The sequence below is a fragment of the Corvus brachyrhynchos genome, unplaced genomic scaffold (assembly GCF_000691975.1).
Source record: "Corvus brachyrhynchos isolate BGI_N302 unplaced genomic scaffold, ASM69197v1 scaffold80, whole genome shotgun sequence".
NCBI classification, from domain to species: domain Eukaryota; kingdom Metazoa; phylum Chordata; class Aves; order Passeriformes; family Corvidae; genus Corvus; species Corvus brachyrhynchos.
The window spans coordinates 5,787,141-5,805,475 of NW_008236769.1; the positions used below are offsets into that span (position 1 = coordinate 5,787,141).

An 18,335-nucleotide genomic window follows, 5' to 3' on the forward strand; every position below is an offset into this window, starting at 1 on the left:
CCTGCAGAGCACCGAGGGGGTTCGACGGGGCTCCCAGCTGTACTAGCCTGGCCAACGGAAGGATAACCAACCACTTATACAATCCTTCCAGTCCAATCTCTGCTGTTGCTTTCTAGCCTGCCTACCAGAATTTGAGACAGCGCGTTGACAACTTTGTTTCCAATCATTTGGCAACTCATACCTGGAGTCCTCATCTCAACAAAAACCAGCTGAGAAATAACATTAGACAGCAGGTTCTCAAGTAAGTGACAGTTCTGGGGTTTCTCTGAACATGCTTGTGTACTGTGATAGGTGACAAAGGCTCTGGGTTAATGTAAAGTGGGCTGCTTTCTTCGAAGAAACATCTGAAAAAGCTTTTTTTTTTTTTTTTTCCCCTCTCAGTGTTTAAAATGCGGTATTACTTGAGGTAGTAACTCACCATCAGTATTAGTCAGAATTAGACTGGAGATGTTCTTTGATCTGATCCAAGTTTATGTGGGGGTGGAAACCTTGATTTTGGCTTGGAATATAACCCTCTAGCTAAAGGGTGCCTTTACTTTCTGTTTTAAAGAGGTATTAATAAAATTGCAATAATTATGTTTTAAGGAGAAGTATGTGACAAACTAAATTGCAGAATACAAAGCTAAAGTCACAAAACAGAAAAATTGTTTTAAATCTAGCTGGGCAGAGAAGAGGTTTTAAGAATTGCTTTTTTGTTAAAATTATGTCAGACAGTTTAGCTTGATATTACGTTATTTCATGGAGATTCCTCCAGTCTTTTCTCAAATGTTAGACTCATAACAAACATTAGGAAATTTCTTCAGAGCACTATGAGTTTGGTCATTAAATTGGATTAAGCCAAGGATTTGGGAATAAACTTACTCTGTCATGCTGTGGTGGTACCGTTGATAACTTGTACTGAGGACTGTTTGGTTTGTAGGGAGGGGAGCAGTTTTCCTTGTTAAAGAAGCAATGAGGACAAGAGGTAGCATACATCTCACATAAGACTACAGGAGTCTGTTCAGATAAGCTTTATAGCTGTGGGTTTTCTTTTCTATTTTATTTTACTGAAGATTAAGTGTATTCCATAAAGCTGCAGAACTTGCCACCTTATACTGGGCAGAAAGTAACTTAGGGTAGTGATGAGTGGTTTAGTAGTTATTTATACCTCATGCCTTCTATAATTCATCTCTTTATGCTGTGGAAATTGATACTATAGGGTTTCTTCTAAATTTCTTCCACAAATGGTTTTTGCAGTTAGCTAACACTTGTAGGTGTAACCAGTAATGATGTAACAACAGGCTGCTTATTGTGTTAATTCTGTGTGCTTGGACTGTTTTGTTTCTCTAGCACATTTTTTCTTATGGATAAGGCACAGGCTAAATTCATAGCTGTAGGGATGCTCAGAAAACATTGGTGCTTCATTGGAGGTTCTCATGAGTGTTTATGTCACATCTCAATGATCATATTTCATTACTACATTCTTGGAAACTTAATTTTTCATACTAATTTATGTAACTTTGTTCCAGGTCTGGAATGTTGGAATCGGGAATTGACAGAATTATTTCTCAGGTTGTGGACCCAAAGATCAACCACACATTCAGACCTCAGGTGGAAAAAGCTGTCCATGAATTTTTAGCCACATTGAATCACAAAGAGGAGGCAGGCCCCAGTACATCTCCAAGTGAGGAGAAAGCAGATGCTTCTGTTACAGTACAAGGTATTCTACCATTTCTCTGAGCAGTCTATTAACAAAAAAATGGGGTTTGAGAGAGCAGAATCATTGACTAGGTTTGCTACCACCATAACACTGTTAGTATCAATATTAGCAAGGTGAGCTCTAGGCACTGTGCCATAGCATTTGTCTCTTAGTCTATGTATAAAGGTAGAAAGCAATAGAGATGTCACCCTGTTATGACCACGTCACTCTGTCATGAGATTATGAGGGATCAGTTTACTGTGGGGAGAAAACTTGGTCTCAGTATTATAGGATCAGATAAGACATAGCTGTAAGAGAAGAATGATGCAACTTTCTTGTTCATTGGTAGACAGGGAAAAAATTACTTAATAGACAGTTATGTGTGCCGTTGCTGTGTGCCATAAAATTTGGATTGCTAAAGTCCTAATATTACCTGTATTGACTTCTAAACGCTCCTGCAGGTAATTGTCCATTCTTTCCTATTCTAAGAGACTCCACAGCCATCCATCTATTTGTAACCTTTATTTAAATCCCAGCCTTTTTCCTGTGAAGTGGGTTACTAAGCCAGCTGCAACTCTTAGTGCTAGTCCAGTTAACTCTTAGTCATTCATCTTCAGAACTGGTTCTGAGATGACAGAAAAGTGATAACATAGTTCTGATAGTCCTGTTGTTATATAGTCAGTATGCTGAGTCGATCTTCCGTGACATTTATGGAGATACTAGAGGTGTGAGCTACTGATTTCCTCCTGCATTGTGTGCATATATGTAGAATATTATTGTATATGTATATTTATTATCCAGAGTCATCATCCTACTTAGGATGTTGGTAAAGTTGAACAAGGACTGTGTTCAGAATGTCCTTGCCATTGACAATCCCCATGTTCTTTAGCACACCTCAGGAGCAGTGGTGTGTCACAGAGCAAAATGAATCTCTAGTAATCGTAGTGTTTGCCACAAGAATGCAACTTCTTGGGAGTTTTTTGTTTGGTTGTTTTTTTTAACCAAAATCTCTCAAGACAAAATTTGTCAAATATTTTAGTTAATTATAAATATTTTATAGAGAGTGCTTATTCTGTTTCTTTTCACTTGTTTAATGTTCTATCTCAACAGAATTACAGAAACTAGGGTGAAGTAAAACTCTGTTCTTTTTTACTATTCAAGGTGTCTCTGCTACAGCTCCAAGTGCTAATGTAGCTAGTGATGCAATGTCCATTTTGGAAACAATAACTTCTCTTAACCAAGAAGCAAGTGCTGCCAGGGCTTCAACAGAGAGCTCAAATCCCAAGAACAATGACAAATTTGCAAAAAAACTCTCATCTCAGCAGAGTGTGGATGGTAGCACTGATAAAGAGAGAAATGCGGAGGACTTGCCAGACAGAGAGAAAGCAATTTGTGACTTTTCTGGAGAAGGGGCTGAAACACTTGCAAAGTGTGAAGATTTAAATGAGCTTCCCTGCCAAAGTGAAGAAATAAAAATAACAGCAAAGGATACTAATATTTTGACTTTTACAAGTAAGGATATTCAACAGGAAAGTGAAGAGGTAAAGAGTAAATTATTGGATAAATCTGACAAGAAACCAGACAGCAGTGAAAAAAGTGAAAGAAGAAAAGAAAAGAAGGAAAAGCTTGACAAGAAGTCTGATCATTCAAAGAAAAGTGATGATACTCCAAAGTCAAAAGAAGAAAAGCAAGCAAAAGAGTCGGAACCAGTGAAACAGTTAGTTCCAGAAAAAAATAGCAATAAACATAAAACAGCTGAAAGCACTAAAGAAGGTATGGTATGGGCAATGCTCTTCCTCAAAACGTGGATAAGGAGTAAGGTTTTTAAGTTTATTCAGGAGCTGAATTAGAATATTTGGAATCAGTATGTTTGGAATGTAAGTTTTCTGGTAGTTGTGGCAAACTTGTCTGCTAGTGACAATTGGACTCTTAGCTGAGGTACCTGAATTAGGAATCAGATGACCTTTGATTCCTCAGGTGTGTGATTGGTCATCTTAATCTGGCAAGTTCTCTCAATAATTTCAGTCCTCATTTAAAGTTCGTAGTTCTTCCTCAGAGTGATTTTTGTTTTGAGTAAACCAGAGTTAGCCTGGTTATTTTATTAAGGTGTTAAAATTTTGTTTTCTTATTTCTAACTCTTAACGTAGTTTTGTTCTTAGTGACAAAATTGATGTTTTGGTAAGAAAAGTTTCACAAACTCAGTGTGTTGCCTTAGAGCTCTTTGTTTTTACTTTTTCCTTTGCAAGAAAATGCGTTAATAGATTCAGATATGGATGTACTCAGTGACATCACGGTCAGCTCTGTCCATACCAGTGACCTTTCTTCCTTTGAAGAGGAGAGCGAAGAGGAGCCTGTAATTTCTGACAGTACTGAAGAGGGGGAGATCACATCAGGTGGTAAAATAATTACATTGTTAACTAGCAATAAGGAGTTTGTAATACTTTTGTTGAGTGTACCATATCATAAATTTGAGGGTTTGCAATGTTATACTTACCTGTAAGAGAGAATTTGAATGCGAACTGGATAGTGTTTGTGCAGTTGGAAAAGATGAGTAGTGGATTTACTTTTTGAATATTTTTATTCATATAATATCGTTTGGTATATTCTAAACATTCTAAATATTTTTTATGCTACAGTATTACATAGATGAGAATCACACGTAATGGTGAATGTCACTGTTCTGTGGGGTTTCTTTCTCTCCATTCTGCCATGAACTTGGTATAACACTGGAGTGCTTTGTGACCCCGAGGTAGTGGCTGTAGCTGACTCTGTACATCAGGTTGGGTTTAGAGCTTTAGTATTCCGGAAGTTGGCCACAGTAGAAAGAGCAGCAATGGATCTAGCTTTAAAAGTTCAGAAATACCAAGTTGCTTCACTGAGTGTGTTGCCTTTTTGTGTTCTCCCTATCTAGGACAGACTTCCAACTGATTTCTGCGGTTAATAACACTTTCCACTTTATAATGCAGAATGCCTTAGTACCTGAATGAGTTCTCTCTAGTATGCTCACAGGTTACCTTTTCTGCTCTCAAAATATAATTTAGAAGCACTGAATTACTTGTTCTCTGGCTTTGGTCTTACTTTGAAACTTGACAGATTATGTTCAGTTATGACTATTTATGAAACGAAAACAAACCTCAAGTATGTTTCAGGAATACAAATAATTAGCACAGTATTGCACTATTTCTAGTAATCTTGATAGAACTGAAATAGATTTATTTATATTTACTTGATTAATACTTATATCTGTGTAACCAACAGTGTGTTTCGTGTATGTATTTCAGTAGGCCAACTACTTTTTACGTACTCAAATACTGTACCGATATTTTTGGTGTGGGGAGAATTATAATTTAATACATAGCAGAAATTGTATTGACTTCTCATGCATAGCTAGCTACTAAGTACTGTATGTAAACGGGCAGTGGGATTACAGGCAAGAGGGTAAACCCAGTTGTTGTGTCCTGGTTTATTACCAGGTTTGTGTCATGCAATTTTTTGGCTGAATGATGCACACAAACACATGAATGTACCTTTGATTTTTTTCATAATCTAGTGATATTTGGATGCTAAAAGGGTTTAATTTTTTTAACTGTTTATGGTTTTAGAGTAAATAATTGTTAATACATTCTGAGTAGCTTTGCCTCCTCAAAAGTTATGTTGGAAGCACTGCCCTAATTTATCAATATATCTGTACGCTCACTAACGTTTCTTTAGATGAAGAGGAGAAAAACAGTCAAAGTAAGACAAAGCCCCATGCTAACGAGCTGAGTGACGGGAAAGCCAAGCCCGTTCGCCATGCTTATGTTCGCAAGCCTTTCCTGTACTCCAAATACTTCAGTGATTCTGATGATGAACGAACTGTAGAACAGCGCCGTCAGTCCATTGTAAGTCTGCGGTTTTCTGCTGCTCACATTCTGGTCCTAAAACTTTTTAGGGCAGAAATTCCACTTCTGGTTTGGTGGTGGTTTGTGTGAGGGGGAGTCTTCTGTTTCTTCTCCTTTCAGGGATTTTTTTCCTCTTGTATTATAGCTGCCCTTTCTTCAGGTTTCCATCAGTATGGCACAGTCTGCTCTCCAGCACAGCACTCTGCTCTGCTGATTATAGTTTGAAGGCTTCTGGCAGTGAAAGCAATGACAGTGTGTTCTCTCTCTTTCCCCTCCCCCCAAAATAAAATATGGATGAAAAAAGTAACCCATATGTACCTGCAGCCTGCCTTCAGTGGGGTTTTTAGTAGATCGGGCTTGTGTTGAGTACTGGAGGCTACTTCATTACACCAGCTCTTTACATAGTCCTTGCTGACCATGAAATCAGTAGTTTGTAGCAAGTCTGCAGCCATTGGGAATGGAAACAGAGATTTAAGCACATGCACTCTGTTCTGTGGCAGAAGGGCCAGCACAGAGAAGAGGGAGCAGCAGTTCTTTTAGATTTTCTCCTTTGGCCGGGTACATATATTTATGTTACATGTATAATACATGTGTATAAAATATGTTGTGTATATATTGTATATACATACAAATAAAACATACATTCTTTGAGAAAGTCTCATAGCTTCAGTCTGCAGTCTTGATTGGCAGTGAAATTCTGGAACTCAACTAATTTCGCCTCACAAAAATATTAGAGTGTTCCATTAACTTTTGTATGATTTCTAAGGCGTATTTATGTTTTTGCTGGCCTTAAGCTGCAGTGTTTTGTTTTCTATGGGGTTTAGACTTATATTTATAGTCAAAGAACGTTCTTTGACCTAATGTTAAATTGTTCTCCATGGTTTTGTATCTCTAGGCCAAAGAAAAAGAAGAAAGACTCCTTAGAAGACGAATTAACAGAGAGAGACTCGAAGAAAAACGTAAGCAGAAGGCTGCAGAAAAGACAAAATCCCTAAAAACTGGAAATCAGAATGCTAAAGGTATGAGAAGAAGAACTGTGAGTAGCCCACACCACCCTGCTCTCACTTATTCTCCATAGAATAAAACATTCAGCTTTGAATAATGGTCATACAAGTCTGTAGTCATTTCCTTCCCTTAGTAACCCAACATCTCAACAGTGATGTAACAGAAAAAATTATAATGCAAAATATGAATACGGAATTTCTTCTTCACTTTTTCATATATCCGTTACACTGCTTAGGCTCAATTAACACCTGTATAACTGCTATTCTCTGCTACATTTTAGTACTCTCTGTACTGTTTTGTCATATTTATAGCTGAAACACTAATAAATTATGTGTATGTATTTCACCATTTGTGTATTATTTTAGGAAAAAGTGGCTTGCACTTAGAAGAACCTTCATCAAAAAGTGTAGAGTCAAAAACTACTGGTACCAGCATTAAGGATGTGCTTAAAGAACAGAAATTTTTGGAAAAAAAAGTGGCCCTGAGCAGAAAAAGAAAAAGGGATTCAAGGTACTTATTATTTACTCAATAGGAGTTAAGGTTTTGAATATTCGTTTTTGCAGATTGGAAAGGTTCTTTTCAACTTTGTACTTAGCCTTATCCATTTTAACAGTTTTCTCTTAAAATATTTGCATAATTTTGTTACTAATAAACGTGGAATTCAGGCAGAAAAATTATAGCTGCTTAAATACATGGCATCTCAGACTGCAGTAGGAGTCTTTATGTGGCTTTTCACAGAATGGTATTAAAGGCATGAGAATGGAGACCTTTTACATGTTTGTGCATCTAGTAGGCGAGTCAAGTTGGCTTCATCTTTAGATTGATGTTTATGTAGATACGTACCTTTGTACATAACTGTCCTCATTCAGGTAAATATGGGGCAAGGAGAACTCTGACACATTTTACGGGACAACAGCAGTACAAATGTCATACTAATACTGCTTTAAAGCGCTTGTATTCTGGGTATTTTTGAAGTTGATATATAATTTTACAAGCAAAAAAAGCCTGGGCAAATTGGTTAGAAGTTTGGTGATCATGTTCTATTTCTGTATTTTTAGTGAGCATTTCTCTCTTGTGCTCAGCTCTTGTGAAAGCAGAAATTTTACAAAGTAATGTTAGACTGGTACTGATTGTTCTTTATTAAGTTGTCCAAATACCTATTTCAGGCATGCTGAAGATAGCTGCAGAAAGAAAAATGAGCCATCTGAAGAAGATTCTAAGGAAATGCAAAAGACAAATGAGGTAGGTGTCTCTTAAAAATAAACCTTACGATCTTCCTTTTAATTCTAATAGTACTCTTTCATATGTCTGCACCAAACTGCATACAATTGCATTTGTTCTCACTAGTAATTTTTTCCCTGCCTGTTCCTTCAGTTGTATTAGTGATCTGACATCACTGTAGTAATGTTTTTTGAATTCCAATAGCCACTGAAATATGGTCTGTATATTCAGTGTTGATGCATGTCTAGTAGAACCTGAGATGCAGTTTGAGCCCTAATCTGTGAAGTATGCTGGGTTTTAAAGAAAGAGCAGTGTTTTTTATATGCAAAGACTTCAGCTTGATCTGTTTAAACTTCTCACTGGAAAGTTAAACTGACTGTGCTCCAAACACAAAAGGAAATAAAATTTTTATGGCAAGAATTCTATGAATAACACTGTTTAAATTAAAAAAGGTGGAAGTTCAAGTAGAAGTCTAGCTTTATTTTTTTTAGGTCTTGTTGTGGTGTTTTGTTTTGAATTTTTAGTTACGGTTTTGTTCTACCAGACAGCATAATGGTTATTTGAAGGAACTTACAGAGTGCTTGAAATTGTGATTGTCTATTCAAAAATCAATTTAAGTCATTTTAGAAAAATTACCTTATGAAGAAAAGATAATAAAGTTCAGACAGGCTGCTTAAGGATAACTTCTTTTGCTTTGGATTTTTCCACAATAGTAGATAGTTGAAATGAAACTGGCAATTTTTGTTTTCTGACTGACTCTATTGTAGGTGAATTTTTATTACAACGTTAAGTGTATTCCCTAGCGTATTGTTTTTTTTGAGAGTTTGTGCTTGCCAGTTCTGTTCAGTCACATAAGTGAAGGAACTGTGTAATATGTACTTACATATATAAAAAAATCTCTTTTGTAGACTTGTGAAAAAAATTCTTCCAAAGAATTGAAGCACAATCATGGGAAAAACGAATTCTCTAAACAACTTAGAAGACTTTCAGAATGGGGGCATTCAACTGAGGAAAGCAAAAGTGATTCTAAGGCAGAAAAAGAACATAAAAGAAGAACCTCCACTTCTCTTCAGGCTGAAGGAACTCAGCAGGACAATGAAACAAGGGATCCAAAAAAACAACTGGATAAAGCAGAAGTCAATAGTGAAGAACCACAGAAGCAGAAATCCATATTTAAGAATGAAAAACACCCCAAAAAAGATACTGACACAGAAATTCAACATATGAGAAATTCTGCCAAAAAAGAAGCCAAGTCTTACAGAGATAAAAATGAGAAGGAAAGAACTGCTTTAGAAGATAAACTTTCTTTAAAGCACAAATATAAAGGAGATGGTATTCACAAGTCAGGTGAAGATGTTGAACTTCATTCATTTGAGAGAAGTTTGAAAGGAGAGGATGGTGGCCAGAAACATAATCAACAAATAAAGGTTTCCTCAGATGACAAATGTGAAAGAAAAAGTAAACACCGAAGTGAACGGAAAGTATCAGTAACAGGAAAGGATGGAAAAAACCCTTCTGAATCAACCTTAAAAGCTGAAGAATTACTGAGGAAAGAAAACAAAAAAGACAGACATCTCTCAAGGGCAGAATGCAAGACCAAAAGGTCCTTGAGTGATTCTAAGCCACAGAAGGATTCCCTAAGTGCCTCAAAGCAACCTGCTTCAGCATCACATAGAAGAAGCGAAAGCTACTCAGAAGATAAACATGAAATAGAATCAACTAACTCTGATAGTAATGTAAAACATGAAGATGGTGTTCATAAAGATAGACGAAGATCTAAGAGCCTTGCAGAAGACAAGATTTTGTTAAAGTCCAAGTCAAAGAGTCATAATAAACAGTTCAAAGCATCTGAAGCAGAATTACAGGAATTAACAAAACAAGACACTGGACAGAAACTAGACAAAGATAAGAGCCTGGAAGACAATGATTCAGATAAACAACACAAATCCAGAAATGAAGATAAAGGTTTGGAGGATAGTGGTGCTGAGTTCGAGCTTGGAAGTGGCCCACAGTCAACTCAGGGATCACAAAAAGACTTTAGTCACAGAGTTAAGTTACATTCTGGAGAAAAAGGCTCTGTAAAAGAGAAGTACAGAGGTGATAAAGATTTAAGTAATTCCAAACTAGAAAGAAGGTTCTCTGCTGAAGGTCATAAAAGCAGAAACTTAAAGCACAGCAACAAAGAAGTAAAGAAGAAGGACGAGAGCATCAAATTGGAAGATAAAGGTACTAAAGAAATGGACAGTGGGCATGAAAGATTGTCAAATGTCACAGTGGCAGTGGATAAGAAACAAAGCAAGAAAGTATCCTGTGAAAACAGAAAAGGCAGTTTATCAAACCAAGATTTACTTAAGGAGGAAAAGCAATCAGCTAGCACAACTGAAAGCAGCCAGGCTCCAGCCCCTCAAAAGGCAGCTATGAATCATGATGGCTTGCATTCTGGTCATGCGGAAGAGCTGATGGAACTTGATTTGAAAAAAACAAAAGCACAGGAAGCATCTAACATTGAAGGAAAAAACATTCAAAACTCTTTCCAAGCCAGAGATGCCAAGTGTGCAGTAAAACAAAAAGTATCTCGTTCTGTTTCAAATAAGGAGTTAAAACACAGCTTGGCAGATCCTGAAGCCTGTGAATCGCAGTTTCTGCCTGCAGCTGAAAAAACTGTTGAACAAGAAGATACTTCTAATAAACAAGTTGGTGCCTTAGACACTTTGTCCAAAAAAGCTTCTATGGCTCAAGGACCCAGTAAACAAGGGGCTTCTAAAATGAGCATTGTGGATGAAACAAGTGGTAGAACCTTAAAGAATGTGGCCAGTAAAGATCAGGCTTCAAAAGATAGCAGAAGACCAAAGAATTTAAAAACTGTGATAAATTCTAATTCAGATGATGTTCCTTTAGCAATTAATTCTTCAAGGGAAGATGCTGCTGATGCAAAGTCCATGGATATGGATATCTCGGATTTTACAGATTCTTTAGGTAGTATGTCTAAAGAATGCCATAATTCAGATGGGGCTTCCTTATTGGAAGATGCTTTCCTTTTGAAGAATGATACAGCACAGGTTGTATACATGGAGCAAGATAGTGCAGGGCCAAGTTCTGTCATGAAAGATGATGGTGACACCACCATCATGGCAAACAGTATAGAAAAAGATAATGAGGTGTCCCGGTCTGGTGAACAGGCAGTGGAAGACGGTACAGCTGGGTTATGTAGTCAAGATTACAATGAAGCAGCAAAGTCGGAAAGCTCTCAAGATAGGGAGTTAAAAAGAAAAGAGGAAAACTTGTTGTCTAACATAACTGAAGATCGTGGAGATGTAACAACAAAAGAACTTACCCTAAGAATAAAAGAGGGAGAGTGCTTGAATACAGATCCCTCCACAAAGGGAGAAAGAAGCACAGTGGATAGTGTGGAAAAAAACAAGGTGCATGACACTGATTATATGATCCAGTCTTCCTCTGTTTTAGTGCCTGAAGGAGTTCCTGAGGAAACTTTCAAAGGCTCTGTTATTGCCAGTGGGCAAGAAGGGACCAATGTGGTTGGCATGGAAGACAAAAATGAAAGTAATGCTGTAGGTACCAGTGCAGGAAGTAGTAAACCTAGTTCATTGTACAGCAGCCTACAAAAAACTCCAGCCACTGTGATAGGAACTAGCACAGAAAAGATCACTGAGAGCACTGCAATGGCAACTAGTACAGGAGGAGAAAGAGCTGAGGGTGCACCACATTCTGAAAAGGACAGTGATGCTACAACCACTTGCTCAGAAGAAGAAAGTGAGGTGACAGTAATCTGCACAAGCATAGAAGCTGATGAAGGTTTCACAACAGGCGTATGGGTAAAAAGTAGTGAGGGTTGCAGTTTCATCACAGGAGCGGATATTGGTGACTGTACTGTTGCAGCAGCTGAAGAAGGTGGTGGCAGTGTTGTCACTGAAGGATTAGCAGAAAGTGAAAGTTTCCTAACAAGTACAGAAGGAGAAGAAAATGGTGACTGTACCATGGTTGATGCAGAAGAGGGTGGTAAGGATTCAGTGAACCCAAGCAGAGTAGAAATTGAAGACAGTGTGAATAGTGCTGGGACAGAAGAAAAAGATGACGCTGTGACCAGTGCAGGCTCTGAAGAAAAGCGAAATACCTCAACTTGTGTAGATACAGGCAAATTTGAAAGTTCTGTGTCGTGCTTAGGTGAAATGGAGAGCGATGGAGCTGTAACTAGTGCGGGAACAGAAACAGGTGAAGGGTCCACCAGTGGTGTTAATTCAGGTGAATTTAGGGGCAGTGTGATAGCTGGCCAAGTAAAAGAACACGAAGGTACTGTGACTTGCACAGGTGCAGAAGAAAGAGGTCATAACTTCATCATCTGCTCTGTGACTGGTACAGATACCCAAGGAGAAAGCGCTGTCACTGGTGAATGTATTGCAGTGGTCACAAACAACAGTGCCACGGCTGGAACTAGTGGTGACAAATCTGAAGATACTATAAATGGTGAAAGCACAGTGACCAGCACAGGCATAACCCCAGAAGATGATGCTGAAATTTCAGCCGTCTGCACAGGGCTAGAAGACAGCAATGAGGGATTTGTAGTTTGTTTAGAAGCTGAAAAATGTGAAAGTCTAATGGACAGTACAAGGGCAAAGGAAGAAGCCAGTATCACTACAGTCAGCGTTGGTCTGTGTGATGATGAAGGTTTTGTGACTAGTACAGGCTCAAAAGAAGAGGATGAAGAAGGTGAGGACATTGTGACCAGTACAGGAAGAGGAAATGAAGAAAATGAGCATGCTTCTACTTGTACAGGAATGGAAAGTGAAAATGCACTAATTTGTATAGGTGCAGAAGAAGGTGAAAGTTCCATTATCTGCATAGTTGCTGAACAAATGGAAGCTGAGTCAGGAGTGGCTGGCACAGATATAAATAAGCTTACTGTCGACAGCATGACAAGTGTAGAGAAAGAAGCTAATTGTGGCACAGACTGCAAAAATTACAAAGGCATTGTTGAAAGCAGCGTAACCAGTGCAAGTGCTGCAGATGAGGGTGCCTTAGCTGCACAGAAAGGAAAGCATGAAGGTACCTTGCTTCCCTCAGATGCTGAGGAGTGTGAGGGTCCCATGACTAGTGCTATGGCAGTGCAAGATAAGACTCAGTTTGGTGCTGAGGACAAACATGATAATGCCATGACTTCCTTTGACAGCAGAGAACTTGATGCCTCTATAAGTAGTGCAGTTCCAAAGGAAGATGAAACTTCTCGTACTCCTTCTGACAGAGAAGTAAAAGTGAAAGGTGATGTCATCTCTACCAGCACAGTGGAAGATGCTCCCTTACATTCAGCCATGGATGCAGAAGAAGGTCCACTTGCTGTTGCAGGAGTAAATGAAAGTGGGGAAAACTCTATGATCTTAATAGACACTGAAGACACAGTGCCTATGCCCAGCACAGCTACAGAGTTTAAAGAGTGTGTGAATACTTCTAGCAGTAAGCAGGAGAGAGATGAGTGCACTATGATTTCCACCAGTATAGTGGAGGAATTTGAGGCTCCTATGTCAAGTGCAGCTATTGAATATGATGGTCAGCTCCCCTCTGTGAAAACAGAAGAAATAAATGAGAATGCTATGGTTTCCATAGATATGGAAGTATATGAGGTTCCCATGCCTAGTGAATCCAGTACAGGAGGAGATGATAACAGTGGTGATGGGAGTCACCCAACTGCTAGTGGTAAGGAAGAAAAGGATGAGTGTGCTATGATTTCCACAAGTGTTGTGGAAGAACAAGTAATCCTAATGTCAGGTGAAGTCACAGAAGAGGCGATTCAACATACCTCAGACATGGAGTCAAAAAATGAAACATTAATGATCTCTACAAGTACAGCAGAATGTTTTGAAGCTCCTGTGTCTAGTGTAGCTATGCAAGATGAAAACAAACTCGGTGCTTCTGAAACAGAAGGAAGATATGAAGCTGCTATGATCACTACAAGCATGACAGAAGAATGTGAGATAGTCCTGATCAGTGCAGCACCACAAGCTGAAAGTCAGCTCATTGTAGCAGGAGATGAAGATGCTGTTCTTTCTCCAAATGCATCAGAGGAATGTAAAGGTGTGGAGACCACTGCAACTGTAGATGAGCAATTTGGACTAGCTGCTTTCAATGCAGATGGGAAAAGCAAAGGTTCTGTGATTTTTGTGGGAGAATGTGGAGCTCCTGTGCTAAGGGTTGCAACTAACAGTGAAGATCAACACACTGCTTCAAATATAGGAGATAAGGATGAGGGGGCAGTGATCACTCTGAGCGCAATGGAAGAATGTGATAGTCTCTTTACCTTTACAGTCATAGAAGAAAGTCAACTTGCTGCTGAGAGTACAGAAGTAAAAGACAAAAGTGAAGAAATTTTTAATACTGCTAACCAGATTGAATGCATCCTATCAACTACAGGCCCCGAAAAAAGTGAGAATTCTTTGCTTGCTATTGGGAGAGAGAACGAGACACGTGAGAGTGGGGCGAGGACAGAATCAGCAGCATCTCAGGCCACAGTAGACAGTGAAATCACAGAAACGGGTGAAAATGCAGTGAACCTCATGAGTGTGGATGAGGCCCTCTGCGTGGAGATTAGTACAGAGACTGCTGAGAGTCCTTCCCCAGAGGCAGGTGAGGACGATGAACAAGCTGAAGATGTTTTGCATGAGGATGTTACATCGGAGCTCTCTTGTACGATTTCAGAAGCAGTGATAGAGAGTGAAGCTGTTAAGAATGTAAGCTATAAATTAAACTCAAACGTGGTTTTAGAAAGTGACTTTTCTGAAATAAGGACTCCCCTGCCTAAGACACAGGCTCTTTCCTTAGTTTCTGCAAATGAAGTGACTGTAAACACCAACCACAGTGAAGTAACAGTAGAAGCAGAATTAGGGAAAAAAGGGGACCTCCCTTTGTTGCATGTAGAAGAGCTATATGACAGTGATGACAAAACCAGCTTGGTCAAAACAGATGATACTGGCATTGAAGTTACTTTTCAGAAAAGCAATGCAACCTTTAATTCAGGTGAGGATTTCTTTTTTTTTTTTTTTAATTTTTTAGTTTATGAATTGTCATAAATAGATGCATTTTACCATCATTATAGTTAGAAATAACTTGTACTGTTCAAATATACCTCACTTCGTTAGTTGCAATATGGCTATTAATACATTTAAGAGTTGGTGACAAATAAGCATGTGATTTTGGGTGAATAGGACCACCTGAGTTGTGTTGGAAAACAAATATTAGAATGCAAAAAATTACTAAAATACATTGACATCAAGTTATGAGCTAATATATAAAGTGATTTGCAAGGAGTAATTATTGTGGAGCTACACATAGGTTTTGTTTTTAACGTGTTACAAAATTCAAAAAAGTGTTTTAGGAAAGAGGATGCATTTCATTTTGATGTATGTTCATCATTTTAGGAAGGTAACTTCATAGTAATTTTGAAGGTTAAGAGTGGACATCCTTACTCATAACTGCAGATTTTCTCTGGATGATTATTTAGTGGTCATGTTCAGATTCACTGTCTTACACTTAATTTTGTCCTGTGAATACATTTGGAATTGTTCTGCTTTGTGTTACAAAGGAATTAGACTGTCATCCTAAATAAGTATTTTAAGCAAGCAGTAGATGTATATTTTAAATAGAAAATAATAGTGTATGACATTAAGTATATCACACACTATATCCAGATCCATTCTTCTAAGCTAACGTTTGAAATGAACTTGCATGGTTGCTGGTTCCTAAAAGACAGTGTAATGAACATCCTACTATTTTTGACCTTGCACCTCTTTGACCCTCCGAAGTAGCTGAAGCACCAATTTTTTTGAAAATTATGAATTCTGTAGACGCTATAATGAAGTCAAGATTATGACTTCATTATAAATTTTGGAGAAATTAAACTGTAGAAAAATTTGTTTATACCACAGGAAGTGGAATGATGCTAATCAAGTACTGTTTTTAAAATCTTTTCCTTCTCATGTCTGTCCTTGGCATTATTTCAAAAAGCATTTTATAATGTGGGTTTCTCAAAGATTGGCTTTATTCTCTAGTTCTTTTGATATTTGAGTTGAGAAAGCACTCTCTGCAGATTCTGGGATTTTAGGAATTTGTCTAGGAAAGATTCTGATCTAGTAAACTTGAAAAATGTTATTTATTGTTTATATAAGAGACAAACATGAGCTGTGGAAGTGTAAAATGCTACACAGTAAAGTATTCCTATCTCGGTGCTTGCCTTAATCCTTGTTGTCCATTGATGTAGCTTTTGTAAGTACCAGTGGTAATGGTACTTATTCCGTGAACAGCAGCCGTAATTTAATCACTTCGCATGCAGCATTGGTGAATTATCATGTTATAACTATTTGTTTAGGAAAAGCTGTCTAAACAGGTTTCTGAAATAGGTTTCCAAAAATGCTGTAGAAGTCGTGTGACAATGCTGTTGCCATGGCCTGTTTTTAAGATGTTGTAAGCATACAGTTTTTCCCCTGGGGAATGGAATGGGAAGGGGTTTTAAGGTATTTTGAAATCTTATTGATGCTAACAGGAGCTACTGAGTTTTCAGTTTCTGTAGAAATTGGACATTTTCAGTGATTGTGGTTCTAGAGCTGACAGATTTAGATCTAATTGTCACTTAAAACAAAATATATCCTTAGTATTAACTCTTAGCTCTGCATTCATTAATACAGAGGTAGTTTGCTGTTTCGAAATGGTCCAAATGGTCTAAAAAATCCATTGGTGGTTTCTTTTTGGAAGAAAAGCAGGAAGAAAAAGCCAAAGTTAGAATTCATATGCAAGCAAGAAAAAAAGCCAAAGTCAGAATTCATAAGTAAGCTGTGGTAAATCCTGATACCCCATATTTTCCAAGCCTTTTGTATTTAAGGAAAACACAGAAGTACTTGTGTTCCTGCAGATGCCAAGCTGGGGTTTTATTGAGCTGGTTTGCTGTAAACAGACTGGTGGTTGTTTCTGTTGTCCACAGGAAGGGTTTAAATTCATGTGCTGTATTCATGAGGTAGTACTGAGAAACAGCATTCTGCTATAGCATGAGATAAATGCATAATGTAATCTGATAATTTTAACATATTTGTATTCCATTAGGCAATGATGCAGCCTTACCAAAGTTGGCAGAAGAACTAGAAAGTACCTTGAAAACTGGCAAGGTATTTATGTTATTTGAAAATTTTTACTGTGCTGTTTCTTGCTTATTCATACATCTTGCTAGGGTTTCTTACTGTACCTTTTGATTTTTGTGCAGCAAAAGTAGCATTTAAACTGGAGAACTTTGAAAGATTTTTGAGATTATTCAGCTGTAGTTTTCTAAGCAGCTGGCATTTAAATTGTGGTCTATCCATGTTATTCTGTGTTAGGAATAATTCCCTCCTTCAGCCAAACTTCTTCTGTGACCGTGACATCCAAGTTTGGTTTTTTAAAAATTGGTTATACTGTGTACATGTTGCTTGTGATAGTGCTTGTAAAATAGCCATCCACACCCCAGCTCTTAGAGCTGGCAGATGTTGGTTTAGTTCTTTGAACCAGTAAACAAACCTACACTGCTGTTCATTGCATTGCATCACTTCCTGGCCACTCTTGAGACTCTCACATCTGCGGTGTGTTCGAGCAACACTTGCTGCTGTTCTGTTCTGATAACTGCAGCCCTGTCACAGAACAGTGAGGCACCCTGGAAAATGCAGGGTGTTTGGGCTCATGGTCACCTATAGCTTGTGTAAGACCAAAGCTGAATCTGTCTGTGTGTTTGGGCTGTGATCCATAGTAGGCAGGATTCCACATGGGTTAATTCCTTTTTCAGATGCAGGAGTGCATCCACATATTTTGCCAAGCTCTGAGAATAAGTTATCGAGGGATAAGGTGGTTCAGAATCTCCCAAGCATCTGTGAAAGGGTGGACTTCAGGAAAGCTTAAATCAGCTTCAGTCTGGTGGGATTTATTGATAAGAGTTGAATTCCACTTGAAAACAGCTGTACTGTTTACCAGCATAACAGAGTTGTAGAGTCAGTATAGCCATAATGTGGAACTGTATCTGCGTTTACAATGTTTGGATCAGACTTAGGTACACTTAGCTCCATGTAGCATTATTTATGCAATAGTAACTTTGAGCTGATCTGCAACTTCTTTTTTTTATTTTTAAATCGCAAGCAAACCTAAAAAATCCACCCAAAACACAAGTTGAAGGGAGGTCATTGTACTTCATTATACATTGCAGACCCCTTTTTTCCCTGTATAGGTGAACATTTCTACACTATTGCTTGTGTTTGGAACTCAGAGTAGGTGTTGCACCTTGAATGCCTGGAATCTGCTTTTTTAAGCTAACCTCTGGTACTAATATTAACTCCAAGGTCAAATCTAAGTTCTGTACTATTGAACTTAGCTCTGACTATTCCTTCTTAATATATGTACTATCTTAATAAGAAAGCTTTTGAAGACTTCTATAGTTTGTGATAAGACGATGTTCATCATGATACGAAGGAGCAGAGTGAGACATACTTGTTCTGAATATCTGCAATATTTGTTTCTTTTGATTTTGTATTTAG

At 38.0% G+C, this 18,335-nt stretch overlaps 1 protein-coding gene across 3 annotated transcripts in view; it reads left to right on the forward strand.

Moving 5' to 3' along the window:
* Positions 1–90: 90 nt before the first annotated feature.
* BOD1L1 (biorientation of chromosomes in cell division 1 like 1) overlaps positions 91–18,335 on the forward strand; it is a 36,275-nt gene continuing 18,030 nt past the window's right edge. The window contains exons 1-10 of one of the 3 annotated variants that reach the window (XR_001859788.1): positions 91–241; positions 1,509–1,699; positions 2,840–3,451; positions 3,925–4,071; positions 5,390–5,559; positions 6,455–6,578; positions 6,930–7,074; positions 7,731–7,806; positions 8,694–14,808; positions 16,885–16,946. Coding sequence is in view for 1 of the 3 variants with exons in the window: in XM_017727611.1 (XP_017583100.1) it covers positions 1,516–1,699; positions 2,840–3,451; positions 3,925–4,071; positions 5,390–5,559; positions 6,455–6,578; positions 6,930–7,074; positions 7,731–7,806; positions 8,694–14,808; positions 16,885–16,946 (7,635 nt within the window). In the remaining 2 variants the exon portion in view is untranslated. The remainder of the gene's footprint in view (positions 242–1,508; positions 1,700–2,839; positions 3,452–3,924; positions 4,072–5,389; positions 5,560–6,454; positions 6,579–6,929; positions 7,075–7,730; positions 7,807–8,693; positions 14,809–16,884; positions 16,947–18,335) is intronic. The other 2 variants (XR_001859789.1, XM_017727611.1) reach the window with 2 other exon arrangements.